The sequence below is a fragment of the Styela clava genome, chromosome 7 (assembly GCF_964204865.1).
Source record: "Styela clava chromosome 7, kaStyClav1.hap1.2, whole genome shotgun sequence".
NCBI lineage: Eukaryota > Metazoa > Chordata > Ascidiacea > Stolidobranchia > Styelidae > Styela > Styela clava.
The window spans coordinates 2,682,013-2,701,220 of record NC_135256.1 but is presented as its reverse complement, the minus strand read 5'-3'; the positions used below and the strand labels follow the sequence as shown (position 1 = coordinate 2,701,220).

The window sequence follows — 19,208 nt, the reverse complement described above, 5'->3', positions numbered from 1 at the left end:
CGAACCCCATACTGGAATGGTTATGTGCAGAAGGATTGCTGGACTCCTCGACGCTGTTTACGTAAAGGCTTGTCGGTTACGGCTTGCTCCACTATCAAGTCTATTCATCTGAAAAACTAATTTCATACCCGACCTGGACTGACAACCAGACGAGAGGCCATGGTTCGCCATATGATTAAGCCATCTTATTGACTTTCCTCTTCCCATGGATAAATATGTAGATCCTAATGTTTCAGAAGTTGTTGGTGTAATAAACTAAGTTAGCATCGCAATTTGCAAGATCCTGGTTTCTAACCCATGCCCACCACATCTCCCGAGGCAGGCAGTGTCAAGCTTGAATGATACCACACACAAAAATAATAGCTCTATCTATGCGTAAAGACTTGAAAGCCTTGCTCCGTGATAACATCTATGAAATACATTATCTGGAGGAAAACTGTTGAGGTCATCAACTTTATCTTGAAGAGTGATAAGACTATCCAAGGATGTTTATAATGATAGAACATTGAAGAGAATATCGGTCAGAGGCGGAAGACTTATCGATCGAAAGTTAGGTGATCCCCCAAAACAGCGCTCTTACTCCATAGTGACACTTTGTGTCCCATCACTAATTAATTAATAACTCGCTAATTATACGACATAATTCGCCCAAAATCAATAGGCTTCTGATCCGAGATGTGATAAACGGACATGCAAAATCTGGAGCAGATTCAATCTCGCTTTCGTGAGATATTGCGTGCATCTAACAGACAGACAGACAGACAAATACCTATCAACATACTTACCGATCAAAATCGATAAGTAATAATCCTGTTTAAAAAAAAAGTAAAGCAGGGTTGAATTGAAAAAAAATATCAGTCACAGCTTTGCTCGATGTGAAATCCCTCATAAACGATAGCTGGGTTTCCAAAAGTTGTTTTTTTGACCTACGTATCATCAAAAACAATCCATTTACCACGCAACATTTTCCGTTAGTTAAATTAAATTCAGATACCTTTTTGCATATCATCGTACTTCATTGGATTTAAAATAGCAAATTCATGCGTGTAATAATAGTCTCTAGAATTCTTTGAATCTCAGGGATACTAAACGGAAAGTAATTACCGGTAGCTGGTAATGATGTAGTATTTTTGTCACGCTCCATTACGTTCCTGAGCTACGTCTCGCAAATGATTCAGTGCTCCCATGCAAATGCCATAAATAAAATATCTTTGAACGCATTTATATTTTGCCGTTCAGTTATTTTAGAAACATTTTATGAATATTTTTTTTTATAATACTGATAAACAGGAAAATGTTATATTCGCTCGAATTTTGGTCAATTTTTGTTAAGTGTTCCATGGGAACATCGCAGAATTAAATTTGCTATGTTGTATTGAGGTTCTCTCGAGTTTGTGAGTTATCGTGTATTCTAGTTTTGTTTTGAGGACAATATAAGAGAAAGGATACGAAATAACCATATACCAGTATCGTACTGTACCGTATTGTATGTAAGTTGTATATTGACTGCCCAATTCTATTGCATTATTGAGAAAGCTTTTGAAACTGTTTAGAATTTTCTGTATTTTTTCCCGGGGAGAGGAAGGCCAATAGAACGGAATACTGGAATAACGACATGACGAACCACGGTTTTGTTTCGGTTACCGGTACCGGTACCCATCTATGTCGGTTATCTGATTACGGTACCGGTAGTTACTGGTACCGGTACTGGTAGCCAGTTATTTGTTTTCAGATGCATGGACTTGATGTTGATGGTTGAGGAAGCTGTAACTGACCAGCGATTACGTGAGTCGTGAACCACCTTACCGCCCTACGATGGCAAGGAGCCCAACAATCTCCCCACACATAATTGAGGAGGCCCGAACCTGCGAACCCACGCAGGGTAAAACGAGGTCCGATGGCTTATTCCTAACACAAGCACAATTTGTGAGCTGTTACTGTTTTAAGAACCTCATCCTATTTTTATAAAAAGCAAATCCAGAAATTACCATGGCTCCACAGTTGAAAAACTATCAACTTCCAAGGCACACAAACAAAATTTTGGCGAAACACTCAATTCAAAATTTCAAAAAGTCTTGTAAGGATGATGCAGCGCGAACCCATGAAATTAATAGACATTTTTTATGACAGATAACAGAAATTAAAATAAAATTTGATAGAATATTGATTGAACTACGATGGAAGAGAAAAATTTGGCATCGTAACTGAAGAGGGCAAGAAGATGATAAAATAGAAATTTCACAACATTTTGGGGGGTTTTGGGGAGTACTGACTTTTCGATGTATATTTGTATTGTCATAGCAACGCTTCTGAATATATATGAAGTGACAGCTGTTGACAATAATTTTTATGAGGAATATGAATTTTTTCCGGGTGGAAATGAAAGCTCTCATGAATTCTGGCGAGAATTTTATGGAAATAAATATCATTATTTCTCGAGGAAAGACAGACTTAATCTCAAAAATGAAGCCAAGAAGATGTTTTATTATGGATATGATAACTACATGAAATATGCTTTTCCACAAGTAAGTGTTTTGAATCTTCAAATCGCTGAGTATATAAGCAGCATCGACTCGTTATTTTTTACATGGAATTATTCTAACTTGTTACACTCCGCTCAATAAAGGTGGAATAAGTGTGCAAATAGTAATAAAAAAGCTTTCAATTTTGGTTTCTAATGCAGCCACTTCACAGTATATTTCTGGGTACTCCTGTAGTGTGCTTACCAAGTTAGGTTTGGGCCATAATTTTATTCCGATTTTCCTTATTTTAGTTCTATTACGATTTCGGGGAATGTCTGTGGGCAAACAAAATTAGTTGCCTCCATATTGGTACACACACTTCGGAAGCGCCATTTACTGTTAATAAAACGTTTGAAATATAATTATCTACATAATGTTTAATGAATCAATGTTTGACATTTTCTCTGCTAATGTAAAAGAGAAACAAGATTGTAATTTGTGATCCTGTGTCCTTCCTTGACATGTACGTGTAAGATTGTAATTGTAAGATTGTAATTTGTGATCCAGTGTCCTTCCTTGCATGTACGTTCCTTGACGTGTACGTGTAGCAATAATACGTGTCATATTGCTTGTTATTTCATCTTCAAAAATCCAAGTAAATTTGGTTCAGTTGTAAAATCATGGAATATTAGAACAAGAAAAGGCGCAATCCATCTATTAACAAAAAAGTCAGCTTGTCCAGCAGCTTCCCTGCTTAACAAGTATTCATTCAAATTTTGTTAGGAAGGCACATAATTTATGTCGTCCCAAATTCTAGAAGATTTTAGTCTGCATTTTGAAAATTTTGTAATCGCTTACCAGAAAGGATTACTTTGAATATATCTTGCTCAGATTTTTTTGCAACTCAAGTTTTCTGATTTGTTTTGTTACAGGATGAGTTGAATCCCATCGCATGTTCCGGTCGTGGGCCTGATATTGAGAATCCGTAAGTTCTGTTTACTTATCAAATTATTATCATGTTTGTGTTGTTCATCCTTTACTACACGTTTCTTGTACTGTTGGATCTTTATGTGTTGCAAGGATGTCTGAGATTTTTTTTGGTTCTTTCTCGCTATAGCAGAACCAGTGGGTCACAGAAACATTTTTAGGTGGGCTACAAATCCATTGAAAATTGCTAGAGTTATCGATAAATTGGTTAAACTTTGATTGTACAGGCAATGAACTTTGTTGCTGTTTTATTGCTAATGAGTGGTAATTCTCAATTTAAATATTAAGAGGAGGTGTCTATCTTTTGGAAAAGAATTTTTTGTTTTGATTTTCCTGTGACTTTTCCCTTTGCAGGATTAAGTAAGTGAGCCACAATATTTTCTGTGCAACAAAAGTGGGTCCCAAAAGAAAAAAGGTTGGCAGTAAATGTCATTTGAAGAATTACTCTAACGGCTCACTTTACTTTGAGGAAATAGAATTCGCATAACTGCTGGTCGGTTATTGCTCCTTTCACCATCAAGTCCATGTATTCGAAAACAGATAACTGGCTTACTAATTCCATATTCGACATGGACATGGTAACTCAGACGAGAGACCATGGTTCACCATATGATTAAGCTGTCTCATCGGCTTTCCTCTCCTTCGGAATAAATATGTCAATCCTATCCTGCCTATACGAAGAATTGTATTTTCTTTCAGATCCAATATCAATATAAACGACGTTCTTGGAAACTTTTCACTGACTCTGGTGGATTCTCTGGATACATTAGCTGTGAGTTGATTCATTCAAATTATGAATATGGATTTACTTGGTGGGCTAGACCAGTGTTTCCAACTTATGGGTCGGCTAAAAATCTTCTAGGATCACTTTTGCAACAAAAAGTTATTGATTTCATTTTCTAGTAAATTTTATTTTCTATTTTGGATTTGGTAAGCAATTATTGCCCAATAGTAATTGTATGTGTGGGAATGTATCACCGTGCAAAAACTCGAGAGCATCTATTTTGCTTAAGTAATGCCATCCCATGTCATTACATGTCGTTTAGTATTTAAGCTTATCACTGTTAGTTTCATGATACATCCTCAAAATCTTGTTGCCAAGTGTGGTGAACCTAATACAGAAAGAAAAACAGCAAACTTCAAGACATAAATCACCACACTAAGTTTCTTCAACTTTGAGAGAGTTAGACTGGATGCTTTTTTATTCTGCCTATTCAATACATGTTCACCTTCTATCTTGTAGGAATCTTAGTGAACACATGTTTCGATTATTAGCTGCAATATATTGTTTGCGCAAGAATACCGACGATACGCACATTGCTCGAAATTATATTGCGGTTCCTTTACCCATTAGTAACCCAGGAAAGATGTGGGCCTCAAACGGTGGAAATCCATACTGGGCATACGTTAAATGATAATTGATACTTTAATTAGACTTTAGAGTTAACTGTAAGAAAATGGCTTGTTAAATATTAGTTGATACTAAACGTAATTAGTTTAATTAGACTTTGAAATTAACTGTAGGAAACTGCCTTGTTAAATAATAGTTGATACTTAACGTAATTAGTTTAATTAGACTTTAAAATTAACTGTAGGAAACTGCCTTGTTGAATAATAGTTGATACTAAACGTAATTAGTTTAATTAGACTCTAAAATTAACTGTAAGAAACTGCCTTGCTAAACTGCCTTGCTAAATAATAATTGATACTAAACCTAATTACTTTAATTAGGCTTGAACTGTAAGATATTTGCAACATATTCCAATTTTTTGAAGTTCACTTTTTTCCTAGATACTTGGTAATGTCACAGAGTTCAAGAATGCTGTTCAGCTTGTTCTAGAAACAGTTTCGTTCGACAGAAATTCAACTGTGCAAGTGTTCGAGACAAATATCAGGTTTGTGACTCATCGTGACTAACCACAGCTAAAGGATTGAGATAACTTCACTCAAAAATTATGATGACCAAACTTAGCTTTAGTGAGTTTTGATGAAAGAAGCTTAAAATCGAATTTGATTTAATATTTTAGATTGCCTTTGTGAATAACTGATTTACTTTTATGATTTAAAAACGATTCTGGTTCTGGTTTAAAAATTCACAGAGAGAGAGAGATGCTTTTAAAGAACAAGTCAAGTTTATTTTTTCTAACCAGTGAAAAAAACAACAAACGAAACAAATCATGAGAAAATGATAATTACACAGTTTTACTGGGGAAGGGAAGTCGCAGGGAACCAAAGTTGGTTATTGAGCAGCGACATCCGAGGTTCAAATATGTAATTTAAAAAAATTGAAATTGTAGAATTTTGAACCTACTGTCTTTCAACATTATCTGTAAACGGTGACCTACCTTATCGGTTACGCTTGTACAGGTAGCAGTACGGTTTTATTCCCAATCCCAGTACATAGTACCTTATATATGTATATATCCAGTCAAGATTGCTTTTCAGCCAATAAAAAAGTCAGTCGTGCCAGAGTTAGAACGAAAAAATGATGAGTTGCTTTTGCTTGCGTTGTTTGATTAATCGAAATTTGATGTTTTCACTAAACTATCTCAATAAAAACCTAGAAAAATTAATTAAATTAAAAGCCCCATTGGAAGTGCGTAATATAATTTAGATCATTTCTATATCCAGGGTCCTCGGTTCTCTCTTATCTGCTCATCTCATAATCAATGACCCAGAACAACCTTTTGGTGACCTTCGACCTGTGGATTATGACAACGAACTTCTCTCACTTGCCCACGATCTCGCAGTACGATTGATGACAGCGTTTGAAAATACGCCGAATGGAATTCCGTATCCGAGGGTATGTTGATGAGGGGGTACTCCCGTAGTATGTGTACCAGGTTGAGGTTAGGCCATAATTTTATTCCAGTTTTCCTTCTTTTAGGTGAGTTCTCTCCCTATCGGTATGGAGCGCCGAACTCTTACTAAACCACTTGGCATACAAAGCTCTTTATTTAGGCGGGTACACTGACAGTACGTAAGTGAAAGCTCACAGGCAACTGAGTACAGCTAAAAACCTTTTCTTGAAAAGAGTCCATGCTTCCAAAAACATGTTACTGGCAAACTCATCCCATACACGACATTGGCTGGTAGTGGGTCACCATAGGATTAAACCGTCCTATAGGTATTCTTCTCCCGGGATAAATATGGGGTCTCATGTAGTTTCTTACCTAACATACTTCTAGTGGGCGTAGCATGACAATTTTTTTATGTATCAATCCTAACCCCACCCTGACTAGACCATTTGAAAATTACGTCATTACGACGTCACAGTGACGTAATAGAGCCCTTCAAACTATACGAGCTGCCATCCAAGACGCGCAAACGAGCACCCGAAATCGAACAGTTATTTCTCTCGTTTTCTCGTCGCAACGATTCCAATAGAAGTACGTTAGGTACGGAACTACACGAGACCCTAAATATGTAAATCCTAAAAACATTGGGACCTCCTGAAGCACAACCTGAACTCTGGTTGTGTACCAGGTTAGGGTTCAGGTTATGCGACATCTTGGTGCGCATACTTCAGGAGTACCGAACATTGTATATTATGATTTCAGTAAAATAAACAGATTGTTGCAATATTCCATCAATGAAAATGTTCGCTTATTTATATTTACAAACTATCTCAGGTCAACTTACAATATGGAGTACCCAAGAATACATTGACTGATACAGCAACTGCTGGTGCTGGAAGCCTTCTCCTTGAATTTGGAATGCTGAGCAGATTAATCGGAGATCCAACTTTTGAGAATTCTGCAAGGAGAGCTGTCCGAGAGATTTGGAAAAGAAGACATGGAACAACTGGACTGCTTGGTAAGTCATCATTTTTATCTTAGGGAGAGGAAAGTCGGCAAACGTCTTAATCATGTGGCGCACCACAGCATCTCGTCCTGTCACCAATTCATGTTGAGTTTGGGATTAGTTAGCGGATTGCACCCTTATTTAACATATGGGCTATTCCAAGTGACACTACAGGACATTTTTCCACTTCGAAATAGCGGCCTCTATCATCTCTTAAAATTCTGGTAATGAATCGTTAAATGGGTGAAGAAATGTCCTACAGCACTGCAAACATTTAAACTTTATTAACTTAAATCCAATGCGTCGATTCCATGTGAAATAACTGTACCACACAATCGAACATTTTGTGTCCGGGATCATCACAAAATATGTCAATTATACCAAAATTTCTACATTTCAGGCCATTTTTTATAAACCATCAAAAACCTGGGTGAAATTTTAAATTGTTCGATGAAATGAATGCAGTCCAATAAAATTCCAATGTCTTTTGATATCAAAAATAAAAAAAAATTACTTTCACTACACTTTTTAAAAAATTGATGGAATTCAACTTTTGCTTTGCTTTCTAGTAGTTGCTCGCAAAAAAATTTTGCTTATTGATCTTATGACATGCAATGTTCGCTTTGGGCAAGCTAACTGTTAGGACATTTTAACATCATAGGCATAATAAAGAAATTTGATTCCGGTATAAGTGTTGCAACGCAAAAGAATTGGGATTACTCGCTGGTACCCGATTGAACGAAATTAAAAACTTGTTTCGCGGGCCGCAGGTCATTTGAAATTGGCACTTTTCCGTGGGCCACACAATTTTTCCACATGGGCCGCATTTGGCTCGCTGGCCATAGTTTGCACACCCTTTGCATTAAATCACCAATACATTACTTACCCAGGTCTTGCAATTGATGTGAACACAGGAAAATGGACAAGCAGACTTAGCGGAGTGGGAGCTGGAATAGATTCTTATTTTGAATATTTATTAAAGGTGGGATCTCAAGTCTGAGATATCCAGTCTTATATATTTTATTTCATATGGGTGCAGTTGTGTTGTGCTTGTAGCCAGGGACGTACCCGGGGGGCTTGTGGGTCAGAAAATTCTCCCTGTTTAAATGTAAAAAAAGAGATTTTTTGGTACTCGCACAACTCAGGTTGTGCGATATCTTGGTGCACATACTTCAGGAAGTCCGATTTTTCTGTATCATAAGCGATATTTCGTAGCTTGAAACGCTTTTTAGACCCTGATGACCCCGTCAATACCCGTTAGCTGTTATGGTCTAACTTGGATTAGAAATGTCAGAACCCCCTCTTTTGAAAATTCTTGGATACACTCTTGGTTAAAATGTTGAACTTGACTAAGTTGACATTACAGGTTGAATTCAAATCCCATGTCCACCACCTCAACCAGGGTGTGCAATGTCAGCCGGAAATATTCGGTTAGCTCAGTGGTTCTCAACCAAATGTCCCGTTTGTGTTGCACAAAAGTTCTCGGGCTCGTTAACTTATCATGCAGGGAAAAACTACAAGAAAACCAAAAAAATCTTTTTGCAAAAATAGACACATTTACTTAGAATGAAAAATTTGAATGATGAATGCCGCTTTGTAGCATAAACTGCATTGTCATTCATTACTACAACCACCAATTTAACTAAATTTATCAATAACTCTAGCGTTTATTAATAGATTTGTGGCCCAGCAAATGAGAACCAGTAGACTCGTCTCTGATTTAAGTTAAAATACTTTTCTGCTTTAAATTGAGATGTATTCATTTATATAACATGTTCAGAAGAGTAGACTCGTCTCTGATTCAAGTTAAAATACTTTTCATTTTGCATTAAATTGAGATGTATTCATTTATATAACATGTTCAGAAGAGTAGACTCGTCTCTGATTTAAGTTAAAATACTTTTCTGCTTTAAATTGAGATGTATTCATTTATATAACATGTTCAGAAGAGTAGACTCGTCTCTGATTTAAGTTAAAATACTTTTCTGCTTTAAATTGAGATGTATTCATTTATATAACATGTTCAGAAGAGTAGACTTGTCTCTGATTTAAGTTAAAATACCAAGAGCGACTAGTACTACGTTGATTTATGACCAGTGGTTCTCGAATAGTGAAGTGGGCTAGGGGTGTGAGGAGGGATGGGCCATAGACAATTTTTTGAGAGGGAGTGAAGCTAATTAAAAATAAAAATATTTGGGACCTCCAGAAGTATGCGCACCAAGATGGCGCACCACCTGAACATAGTAGATGTGTACCGGTTAGAATTGAGGTTGTGCGATATCTTGGTGCATGCGCACTTCTGGAGCACCATTTTCAACTTGTTTTTTGAATAAAACGTACTTTCGCCTTTTCATCTGTTATTTGTAGCTTATTAATAGCTAGACTTCACAAATTCTAAAAAGTGGTATGACTTAAAAAGTTCCGAACAACTGCATTAGACACTAATATATACCAATTTATATTGTTTTTCAGGCTCACATATTATTTGGAGATGAAGAAGATCTCCATATGTTCACAGAAGCTATGCAAAATGTTAAGAATTTTTTAAGAAGGGGGTAAGTGTGATATGTGAAAATTGGTCAAAAGTCACATAGATATATGTGTTAACCTTTCAAATATTTTTTGGTACTCCTGTAGTATGCGAACCAAGATGGTGGACACTGGAACGTAGAATGTGTTACAGGTTGGGGTTAGGCCATAGTTTTATTCAAATTTTCCTTATTTTACTTCTTTTACGAGGTCGGGTACTAGCCAAGTGACTCCTGTAGTATTTGTACCTGAAATTATGGCCTAACTCTAACCTGGTACACATGCTACAGTCCGGTGTCCGCCATCTTGATTCGCATACTACCTACCTACCTTTTCCCATATTTTTTAAATGTAAACACATACTATGATAGTCACAGTAATTATCAGTATATCAGAATAATATTCTATGCTATGCAAAATGTTAATAAGTTTTTAAGAAGGGGCTAAGCTTGATGTGTTATGTGAAAATTCAAAAATCACATGTATATATGTGAAACCTTTCAAATGTATCTTAAATGTAAACATGTATGATATTCGCTGTTATTTTCAAAGCGCTACCAGAAGTGTGTGTACCAATATAGAGGTAACTAATTTTGTTCGCGCACTTTACATCAAGTTGTATAAAGGAACTGAAAACCTATTCACTTGGCTAACACAGACAGTCCCCGAAATCGTAAAAGAACTAAAATAAGGAAAATCGGAGTAAAATTATGTCGGGACCCTAACCTGGTACACATACTCCGAGAGTATCAAGAAATTATTCTTAAATTTTCAATCCTAGTCGTGACATCCAAAAATTTTTCTTTTAGGCGAGAGCATTGCAACAGTGGTTATGGCGACCCTCCTATCTATGTCAATGTAGACATCACCAATGGATATATGCTGAATACATGGGTCGATTCATTGCAAGCATTTCTACCTGGATTATTGGTGAGTTATATAGTTTTATTAAAGCATTTTTGTCCAAAAAAATTCGTGAAAACTGGGAAATGTTTTCTTTAAACCGGGGATATGCAATTTGTGGCACACAGGCCAAATGCGACTCGCAAGAAAAAATTACGCGGCCCACGGAGACATGCCAGATCAGGATCCCCAGTTTGAACTTGATAATTGTTAATTTGCACTCAACATTCGATGTATTTTGATACAATTTTTTCCTCCCATTATTTTTTAAAATTTCACATATCAGGTGCTAAGTGGAGACATAGAAGAAGCCATATGTTGTCATGCTTTATATTATGCAATATGGAAACGCTATGATGCGCTACCAGAGAGATTCAATTGGAAACTAAAAATGCCTGACGTTCGTTTTTATCCTTTAAGACCAGAACTCGTAGAAAGCACTTATTTATTATATCAAGTAAGTTATGATGAGTTCTTACTTTGTATTTGAGAGAAAACCCTGTAAGTGGCTCTTAATATTTGCGCCATGAAATTATAGGAAAATTTATGTGTGATCGACCTCTCACAGCACTCTATACATCAGGGACTCAGTTACTGGGCCGGGGTCTGAAAATCTCAATATGAAAAAACTATGAATAGAAAACAGTTTATTTACAACAGCTAGGCTTACGTTTTTATAGTGGTAAGAAGCACAAAGTTACAAACGGGGTCATTATGACGTTATTTTCTTCGATATTTTCAACAAAATTGATATCCATAAAAACTACAGTCGTTATTTCAGCAGACACAAGGAGGTCGCTGACGATGGCGCTTTCGAACGCTTTTAACACTCATAGGTTCCTGTTTATCATTTCAGTGGTAATTAACAAGCAATGAAACCGGGAAGAACAGAAAGTTTTTTTTTGAAGGGAAAAGTAAAATAAGTTTTACGCTAGCATTCTGTGACCCCTGTAAACTTCGCTGTGCCCCCAATTGTGAACTACTTATCTTAACTATGGTTGTGTTGGAAAAGATAGTTGTTATTGGTTATTTCAACACACAAGATTTTCCCTCTTTTTCAGGCGACCAAAAATCCTTTTTATCTTCATGTCGGTCAAGAAATTCTGCAATCTATAAATCGTCACGCTCGAACGCATTGCGGATATGCATCACTTCACAATGTTCTGGATAAATCACAAGAAGACAGAATGGAATCTTTTTTTCTTAGTGAAACTTGTAAATATTTATATCTGGTGAGTTTCCAGTGAAGTTTTTTCTGCTCCACAATAGGTTATTTGGCGCATTGTGCTAAGAGGTATACGCTCGCTATCGCGCCTCTGATTACTCTATGTGTGTTGGCAGCATTAACTCTTGTGACAATAATTATGTGCGAGAGGATTGCTGGACTCCCTGCCGCTGTAGGGTGGTTCACGTAATCGCTGTTCGTTATGGACGGATCTCTCCGCCATCAAGTTCATCTTCTGAAACTGGTAACTGGCTAACTAATCCCATACTTGACATGGCCTGATAACCGGCAAGAGGCCGTGGTTCGCCATATGTTTAAGCTAAGCCATCTTACCTTTTTTCTCTCCTTAATATAAATAAATATGTAAATCCGATCCTATAACTACTCAAACAAGACTAATGCATAAGTTTTAAAATCTGTGTTGGAAATGTATGAAAATTTATTTCGATTTTCCAATTTTAAAGTCACCTTTAAAGTCGAATACCGCAATTGTGGCCAAAATACTGTATTAGGAGACTTCCGCACTGATGCAATTTATCATTTAGATTGGATATTTTTACTTTGTGCTGTTAATTCCTTGTGTCAATAGGGTGTTGTTTTATTTCAGCTTTTTGATGTCGAAAACCCAGTAAACAACAAACAACTAAGCTGGATTTTCACAACGGAAGGACATTTGTTACCGGTTGGAGAAATATCTAGATTTAAACCTTGGGAAGAGGATTTTGATTACGAAAAAGATGAAAAATTAAACTTTAGTCTTCCTGCTTCTCGGAATGTAAGGAATAGTATTCTATATCTTTTTTTGGTGCTCCCGAAGTATGCGAACCAAGATGGCGGACATCGGAACGTGACATGGGTAACAGGTTAGGGTTAGGCGATAATTTTTTTTCCAATTTTCCTTATTTTAGTCCTATTATCAGTTCGAAGACTAGCCAAGAGCCTCTCGTAGTATTTAAAATTATGGCCTAACCCTAACCTAGTACACATATTACATTTCGATGTCCGCCATCTTGGTTCGCATACTTCGGGAGCCTCCTTTTTTTTTAAGAAGGGGGGATGGGGGATTTTGATAAGAAAAAGATGAGAAATTAAACTTTAGTCTACATGCATCTAGGAATGTATAGAAGAGTATTCTGTATTTTTTTTTTTGTGGGGGGGAGGGGATATATCTTGATTACGAAAAAGATGAGAAATTAAACTGTAGTCTACGTGCATCTAGGAATGTATAGAAGAGTATTCTGTATTTTTTTTTTGTGGGGGAGGGAGGGGATATATTTTGATTACGAAAAAAATGAGAAATTAAACTTTAGTCTTCCTACGTCTAGGAATGTAAGGAATAGTATTCGGTATTCATTTTTATTGGGGGGGGTCGATTTTGATCACGAAAAACATGAGACATTGAACTTTAGTCTGGAGATAACAACATGAGTCACGAATCACTGGGCGTCGCAGTAAAACCAAAGAAATGGACTTTATTTGATCTTCTGTCATTATAGATGAGGGAACATCTTCTGTGTTTAAGTTTGGCAATATCAAACTTTGAATGCGATGTCTCAAAATCTTGAAATGCAGCGTAAGCTAATTCGGTTTGGCTGCGATGATATGCAATGTTTTGCTGAATGTTCTTGGTCATGTTGTTGTGGTTCGTGATACAAAATGTCACTTTTCCCTGGATTAATTGAACTTTAGTCTTCCTGCTTCTAGGAATGTAAGGATCGGTATTCTTTGTTTATTTTGAAGAGAAGGAAAGTCCCGAAAAAGCTGCGAGAGACTAGGCTAAAATTTGTTGTCGGCATCAACAATATTCAGTGTTTCGTTAAATTGTTGTTGTGGTTCGTAGAAGAAAATGTCACTCCTGGATAAATCACTTTTAATTTTTTAAGACTTGGAGATGCAAATTCGAAAACTGTCTAGCACTTCTATATATTTTTGAAGTTTTCTACAAATTCACGTTGTTTCACCCCACATTTTGCTCATTAAAAAAAAAAATTATGTTGATAGTTTCTGAAGAGCTTGTGCAAAAGCTATCGTAAACATGATTTTGCTGATGGTGACGGCCCAAATACCTTATCTTTTATTTTTCAGTGCAGTGCCATTCCTCTCGAGCGTACTTTTGGTCTACCTCTAAGAAGTCATTACCTTCACCAAGTCCATGAACTAGTGGGCGCTATTACATGACACAACGCGGAGACAAACGAACAAAGTGTGTGTGGAGAGAATCATTCGGATTACATGTAAGTAGAAGCGAGGGTTATAAAACTTTAGAATAAATTTGGAAACAATATTTACAAAGAATAAACAAATACATGTATAAACCAAATCATGGGGATCAAATACAAGAACTTAATTTGTTACTTCTGTGAAAATGAAGTAAATTTATTCAACACTCGACTTTCTGTTTTTGGATGATCGTACCAAAAAATTTCAGTAATCTAGAACAGGGCTACTCAACTATTTTTACCGAAGATCCGCATACAAATTTTCAAAATTATTTGGGTCTGATCTTTCCAGATTTTTTTTTTGGCATCCTTAAACGTGCACTTCCTCGGCCGGTGAATGATTACTAGCAAATCAAGATTGTTTATTATGGGGTTATAGTTCTTGTCATATATATTCAAAACTATAAAAGTCATTTTATAAAATGAAACTTAAAAAGTGGGGCTAATGATCCTAAATAAGGAATTCGGTGCGGTTCAAATCCAATACTCGAAAGGTCCGGATTCGGACCGCGGTCCGCCAGTTGAGTAGCTCTGGTCTAGAACTCTTTGCACAAAAGTTATGTTCGCTCCAGAACAGGGGTGCGCAACCTTTTTCGGCTCGAGTGCCAAAATCGGCTGAATTTAACGACAAAATTCTCTCGTGTGCCGACCAAAATTAAAAACAATGCTTTGTTACTTTCAAATAAAAATACACAATAATAAACCTTCTAGACATGTACAGGCAGATTCACTATTTGGGAAAATACCAGTGAGACTTCTGCTGCTGCATTACCGCTGATAGAGATTTTACATTGGGTTTATATTTTGTAAATTTCAAAGGAAGTTATTTGCAAAAGTTATGTTTGCTCTAGAATATGTTTCAAATGACCCGGGTCTTGTTTTTGGGGTCACCTTGTACCAGCATATCATTGCTTGCTTGCTCTCTCGTCTTTCAGCTGCAGCCTTGTGACCGGCATTGTTAGTGACAGCCGCTTATGATTAGTGTATTGGGGTCTATTTTTAAAAAACATTTCGCCACGTTTTTTTTTTTTTTTTTTTGTTGTTGGAATTGAAATCCCCAAAGTAAATGAGAAAAAAAAAAATAACTCATTTACGCACACATCATAAACTACTCAAACTGTATAAAAGTGGGAGTGAGACTTGTGCATATTACTAGTTGAAGAATCCATTGAAGATTGAACAAATAACGTAGTTTTCATGGATAATGAGGAAGGAGTTTAACGAAAGATGTTGGGAACCACTGTCCTAAATGTTTTCATATTCCTTTTTCAGATCATTATATCGCGCAGGAGATTTATCATTTGCTGGAGAATTTAAAGTTAAATTTGAACACGAGGATTCTACTTATACTGGGATTCAGTCTGTTGTACCTTATATTATCATGAGCATAGCATTCTTTCAAGTGTTAGCTGGCTTTTTTAGGCTTGTCCAGGACATTAGGGACTGGCGATAAATATAGACTGGTGGTAGAACAGAAAACAGGTGAATTAGAAAGAATAATAATATAAAATCATGGACCTATTGAGGCTCTTATTGAGGCTCTGATGTCTCGTCCTATTTACAGATCTAGACAGACAAAAATGTCATGTATTTTCAACCTTGGGTCAAACTCTAGTAAAATAAACAAATATAACAAAATTCTGACAATAAAAAGCTCAGTGGTTTGCCTTTTTATACTTTAAGCTTAAATCGGTATCCAACTTAAATAAACAATAAACGTAGGACTCCTATTACAAGTAAAATCTTTTAATCTGATCTCACATGTCTGCAAGGTACATTGGGTGGCCATATTTTTTACATTTCTTGCTTATATTCTTTATTGTGCATGAACAAACAGAAATTTTAAACGGAGCTTTTTATTCCTTTTTCAGTGCAAATATTCGAAACTAAATTTCTGAAAAAACATTTCAAATGACAGGATAAAATCATTTCAGGAATGCATTTGGAAACGATACTAACATATTATTAGGGTGTGTTAATATTGGTGGCACCATATACTTACTACCGTCGTTATATTATGCTAAAAGATATTTTGTATTCAACCAATTTATGTCCTGTAGCGTCAATAGGGTCTCTATTTAAAGAAACAATGATTAAGAAGTAATATCTTCATAATAATATCATTCAGAAACATGACAGCTAGATATTTATAATCTATCCTGTCATCACTCATAGAAAAAGAAACAGAGTCCCTGTAACTGTCTATATGGGAAGGTTGCGTGCCATTTTTCTCCTTAATACATTCAATATGTGCATCTCAGTCCATATGACAGTGCAACGCTTGACAGTGACTCGCTTAACAGAGTCGTTCAAACATATTTCATAAAAAAAAGGATCGAGTACATCTGTATTGCTGTATATTAGGCAAGCTTATTTGGCTTTTAACTATATTAACTGATTATGCGAATTTTATTATTTACAAAATTACTAGCTTAAAATCTTTTGTTTGTTTCTGATTGCCCTAAGCGACATATTATTTCCACATTGTGACCAAGGACGGCAGTATATAGGGCTATCGCAGAAAAAAGGGTCCCTGAAACGTTTCACTGGTAGAACATGCTCATCATTGTAAATTATCCATTTCATGCATATTTTAGAACATTTTTCAAAAATTGTGAATTTGAGGAATTCTCGAGTAACTACTATAAGCTGAGACTGTCTCTAACGTACTATTTTTAATGCTGTATACGGCAGTTTTAAATCACCAAGCAAGTCTAATATTTGCTGTTATTGGTCTCATTACTTGAAACACACACTTTACACGTTTGTCTCCCGTGCCATGAATACCACGAGTGCCTTTTTGAAAATCATTTTCATTAGTAGTAACTTTTTTATCTTTAGAATTTTTCGTAGATATAGTTATGTATGTAGTATATTGAATTGATAGTTTTTATTTATTTTCTGATAACAAAAAAAGCAATAATCACAATTTCTAGCAAATAAGTTGTAATTCAAAGTGTTACCAGAATATCTTTTCTGAGCAGAAAAATGGCCCTCCAGAAGTGTGTGTACCAATATGGAGGAAACTAGTTTTGTTCGCCTACTTTATCAAGTTGTATAAAGGGACTGAAACCTATGGGCAGAGAGTATATTCACTTGACTGTGATAGGCCATGGTTTTCTTTATGATTAGCTATTACAATCAATAATTTTATTGTTTATAAAAACAAGCCTAGTAATAAGCAGTGGCATAGGGATCCAAGTCTCGCCCAAATTGTTTGATTGAAATATATTATTGTTTTTTGTGTTTATACTTTTTCTTTGCAATTTTGATCAAATATGTTTTTCATCTGTTTGGAGCAATAATAGTGTCTATTCCTTTATTAGTATATTTTTTTCATTTTTTTTTCTTGAAACACGTTGCAAAGGTAAGCATGCTATAAGGCTGCGGTTCCCAACTGGGGGCCAGTTGCCCACCAAGGGGGCCACAAAGCAGTTGGAAGGGGCCACCATGCTAGGCGCATAACTGGTGTTAGTTTTTCTTCCTAGTTTCATTGCCTGATAGGGTTATTTCACAGAGTGTTTTTACTTTGTTGAGCATGAATTGTTTGAACATAATGGGATTTGAAATCTTCCAATCAAATACACACTATTAATACCACTGGAATGATATACCGGGCCATGAGTGCTAAAAACCTCCGGGAAGGGCCACGAGCCATAAAAGGTCGGGAACCACTGCATAAGGCATATTCACGCCTTCACTCCATACAGGAGGAGCTATTATGTATTTTGGTGGTATCGAAATCTTCCTCAATCTGAATTATTACATCATAGTTGTAGCAATAGGGGTTGAACACTAGATTTTAAGCTCCGTTATTAATATAGCTCTAAGTCAACCTTTTTTCGACTGTGTTTCATGGTTTAGTGAGGACTCAGAAAAAGCATCATAAGACTATGCACATACAGTGAAACTCCAGATACAATTTTGTATTCCTAGTGTTAATATGCGTTTGCTCTTCACCGGCACCTCAATGTATCAAATACTGACTTCTTCCCTATTTCAACCCACCCCTGATTATTTTGTTATGTCTTCCATTGTTTTTTTTGTTTATTCTCCATGCAAATAATTTTTTGAACTATTGAATTGCCAGAAAATGAATATTTGTGCTTTGGTGTTGTTGCTCCTAGAACTTTTCATCCAGATTTTATTTACTCATTTTAAGGTCACATTTACATTTAACCAGGGTGCTCCAGAATATGTGCACCAAGATGTCGCACAACCTGAATCCTAACCGGTACACAAGACTATGTTCAGGTTGTGCGTCATCTTGGTGCGCATACTTCTGGAGGTCCAAAACCAGATTGGTTGATTGTGCAAAGTGCATGTATACTCCACCGATTTTCGTAATTTCGAAATGGTCCGGTGGGTTTCCATTTATTTTATTGTAGCTGTGCTTGGCTCCGTAGGTATTTCTGTTAATGTAAATATTTTTTCTTCTTGAAGTTCATTTTTAAAAGATATTTCCTGTTATGAAATGTGCCTTTCAGGTTATCATGCATGCAAATAAAGTATAATAAATGGTTTGTCAGAAAGTATATAGGTTGTGAATGAAGTCTTTGTGTATGTGGAGTACTTGCAGAAGTATGTGCACCAAGATGGCAGACACCTCAACGTATGTGTACCAGGTTAGGGTAAGGCCGTATTTTAGGTATAAATACTACGGTAGTCACTTGGCTAGTCACCGAACTCGTGATAGGTGTCATGGAAAGCGCGTTTTTAGTGCATGTGCATTGAAGTACCGAAGGCGCGGCGGTGTGGCTCGTAGTGCTAAGAGCTAAAAATACGGCATGGTTATGTGCGAGAGGATTGCTGGACTCCTCGCCGCCGATGATCGGTTACGGCTTCCTCTACCATCAAGTCCATGCTTCCGAAAACAAATACCTAACTAATCCCATACCCGACATGGAATGGTAACCGGACGAGCATCGGATGAATAGGCAAATCCTATCCTAAGTCTCATCAAGTGAAATTTGTCAATATGATTTACCATCCTCCATCTCTATACTACTTTATGTTCGTATCAAAAATTATCCAATGTGGCAACCTTCACAATAGTGTAATAAATAATTATGACGCCAT

At 36.3% G+C, this 19,208-nt stretch overlaps 1 protein-coding gene across 1 annotated transcript; it reads left to right on the top strand.

Moving 5' to 3' along the window:
* The first annotated feature begins 2,134 nt into the window (after nucleotides 1–2,134).
* Nucleotides 2,135–18,664, top strand: LOC120328149 (ER degradation-enhancing alpha-mannosidase-like protein 1). Its single transcript, XM_078114243.1, has 14 exons — nucleotides 2,135–2,525; nucleotides 3,395–3,447; nucleotides 4,149–4,221; nucleotides 5,241–5,344; nucleotides 6,081–6,252; nucleotides 7,082–7,265; nucleotides 8,144–8,235; nucleotides 9,726–9,808; nucleotides 10,592–10,712; nucleotides 10,972–11,142; nucleotides 11,747–11,917; nucleotides 12,518–12,685; nucleotides 13,996–14,144; nucleotides 15,402–18,664. Exons 1-13 carry the CDS (start codon nucleotides 2,280–2,282, stop codon nucleotides 14,086–14,088), a joined length of 1,731 nt encoding a protein of 576 aa, XP_077970369.1. The 5' UTR covers nucleotides 2,135–2,279; the 3' UTR covers nucleotides 14,089–14,144; nucleotides 15,402–18,664.
* Nucleotides 18,665–19,208: the final 544 nt, after the last annotated feature.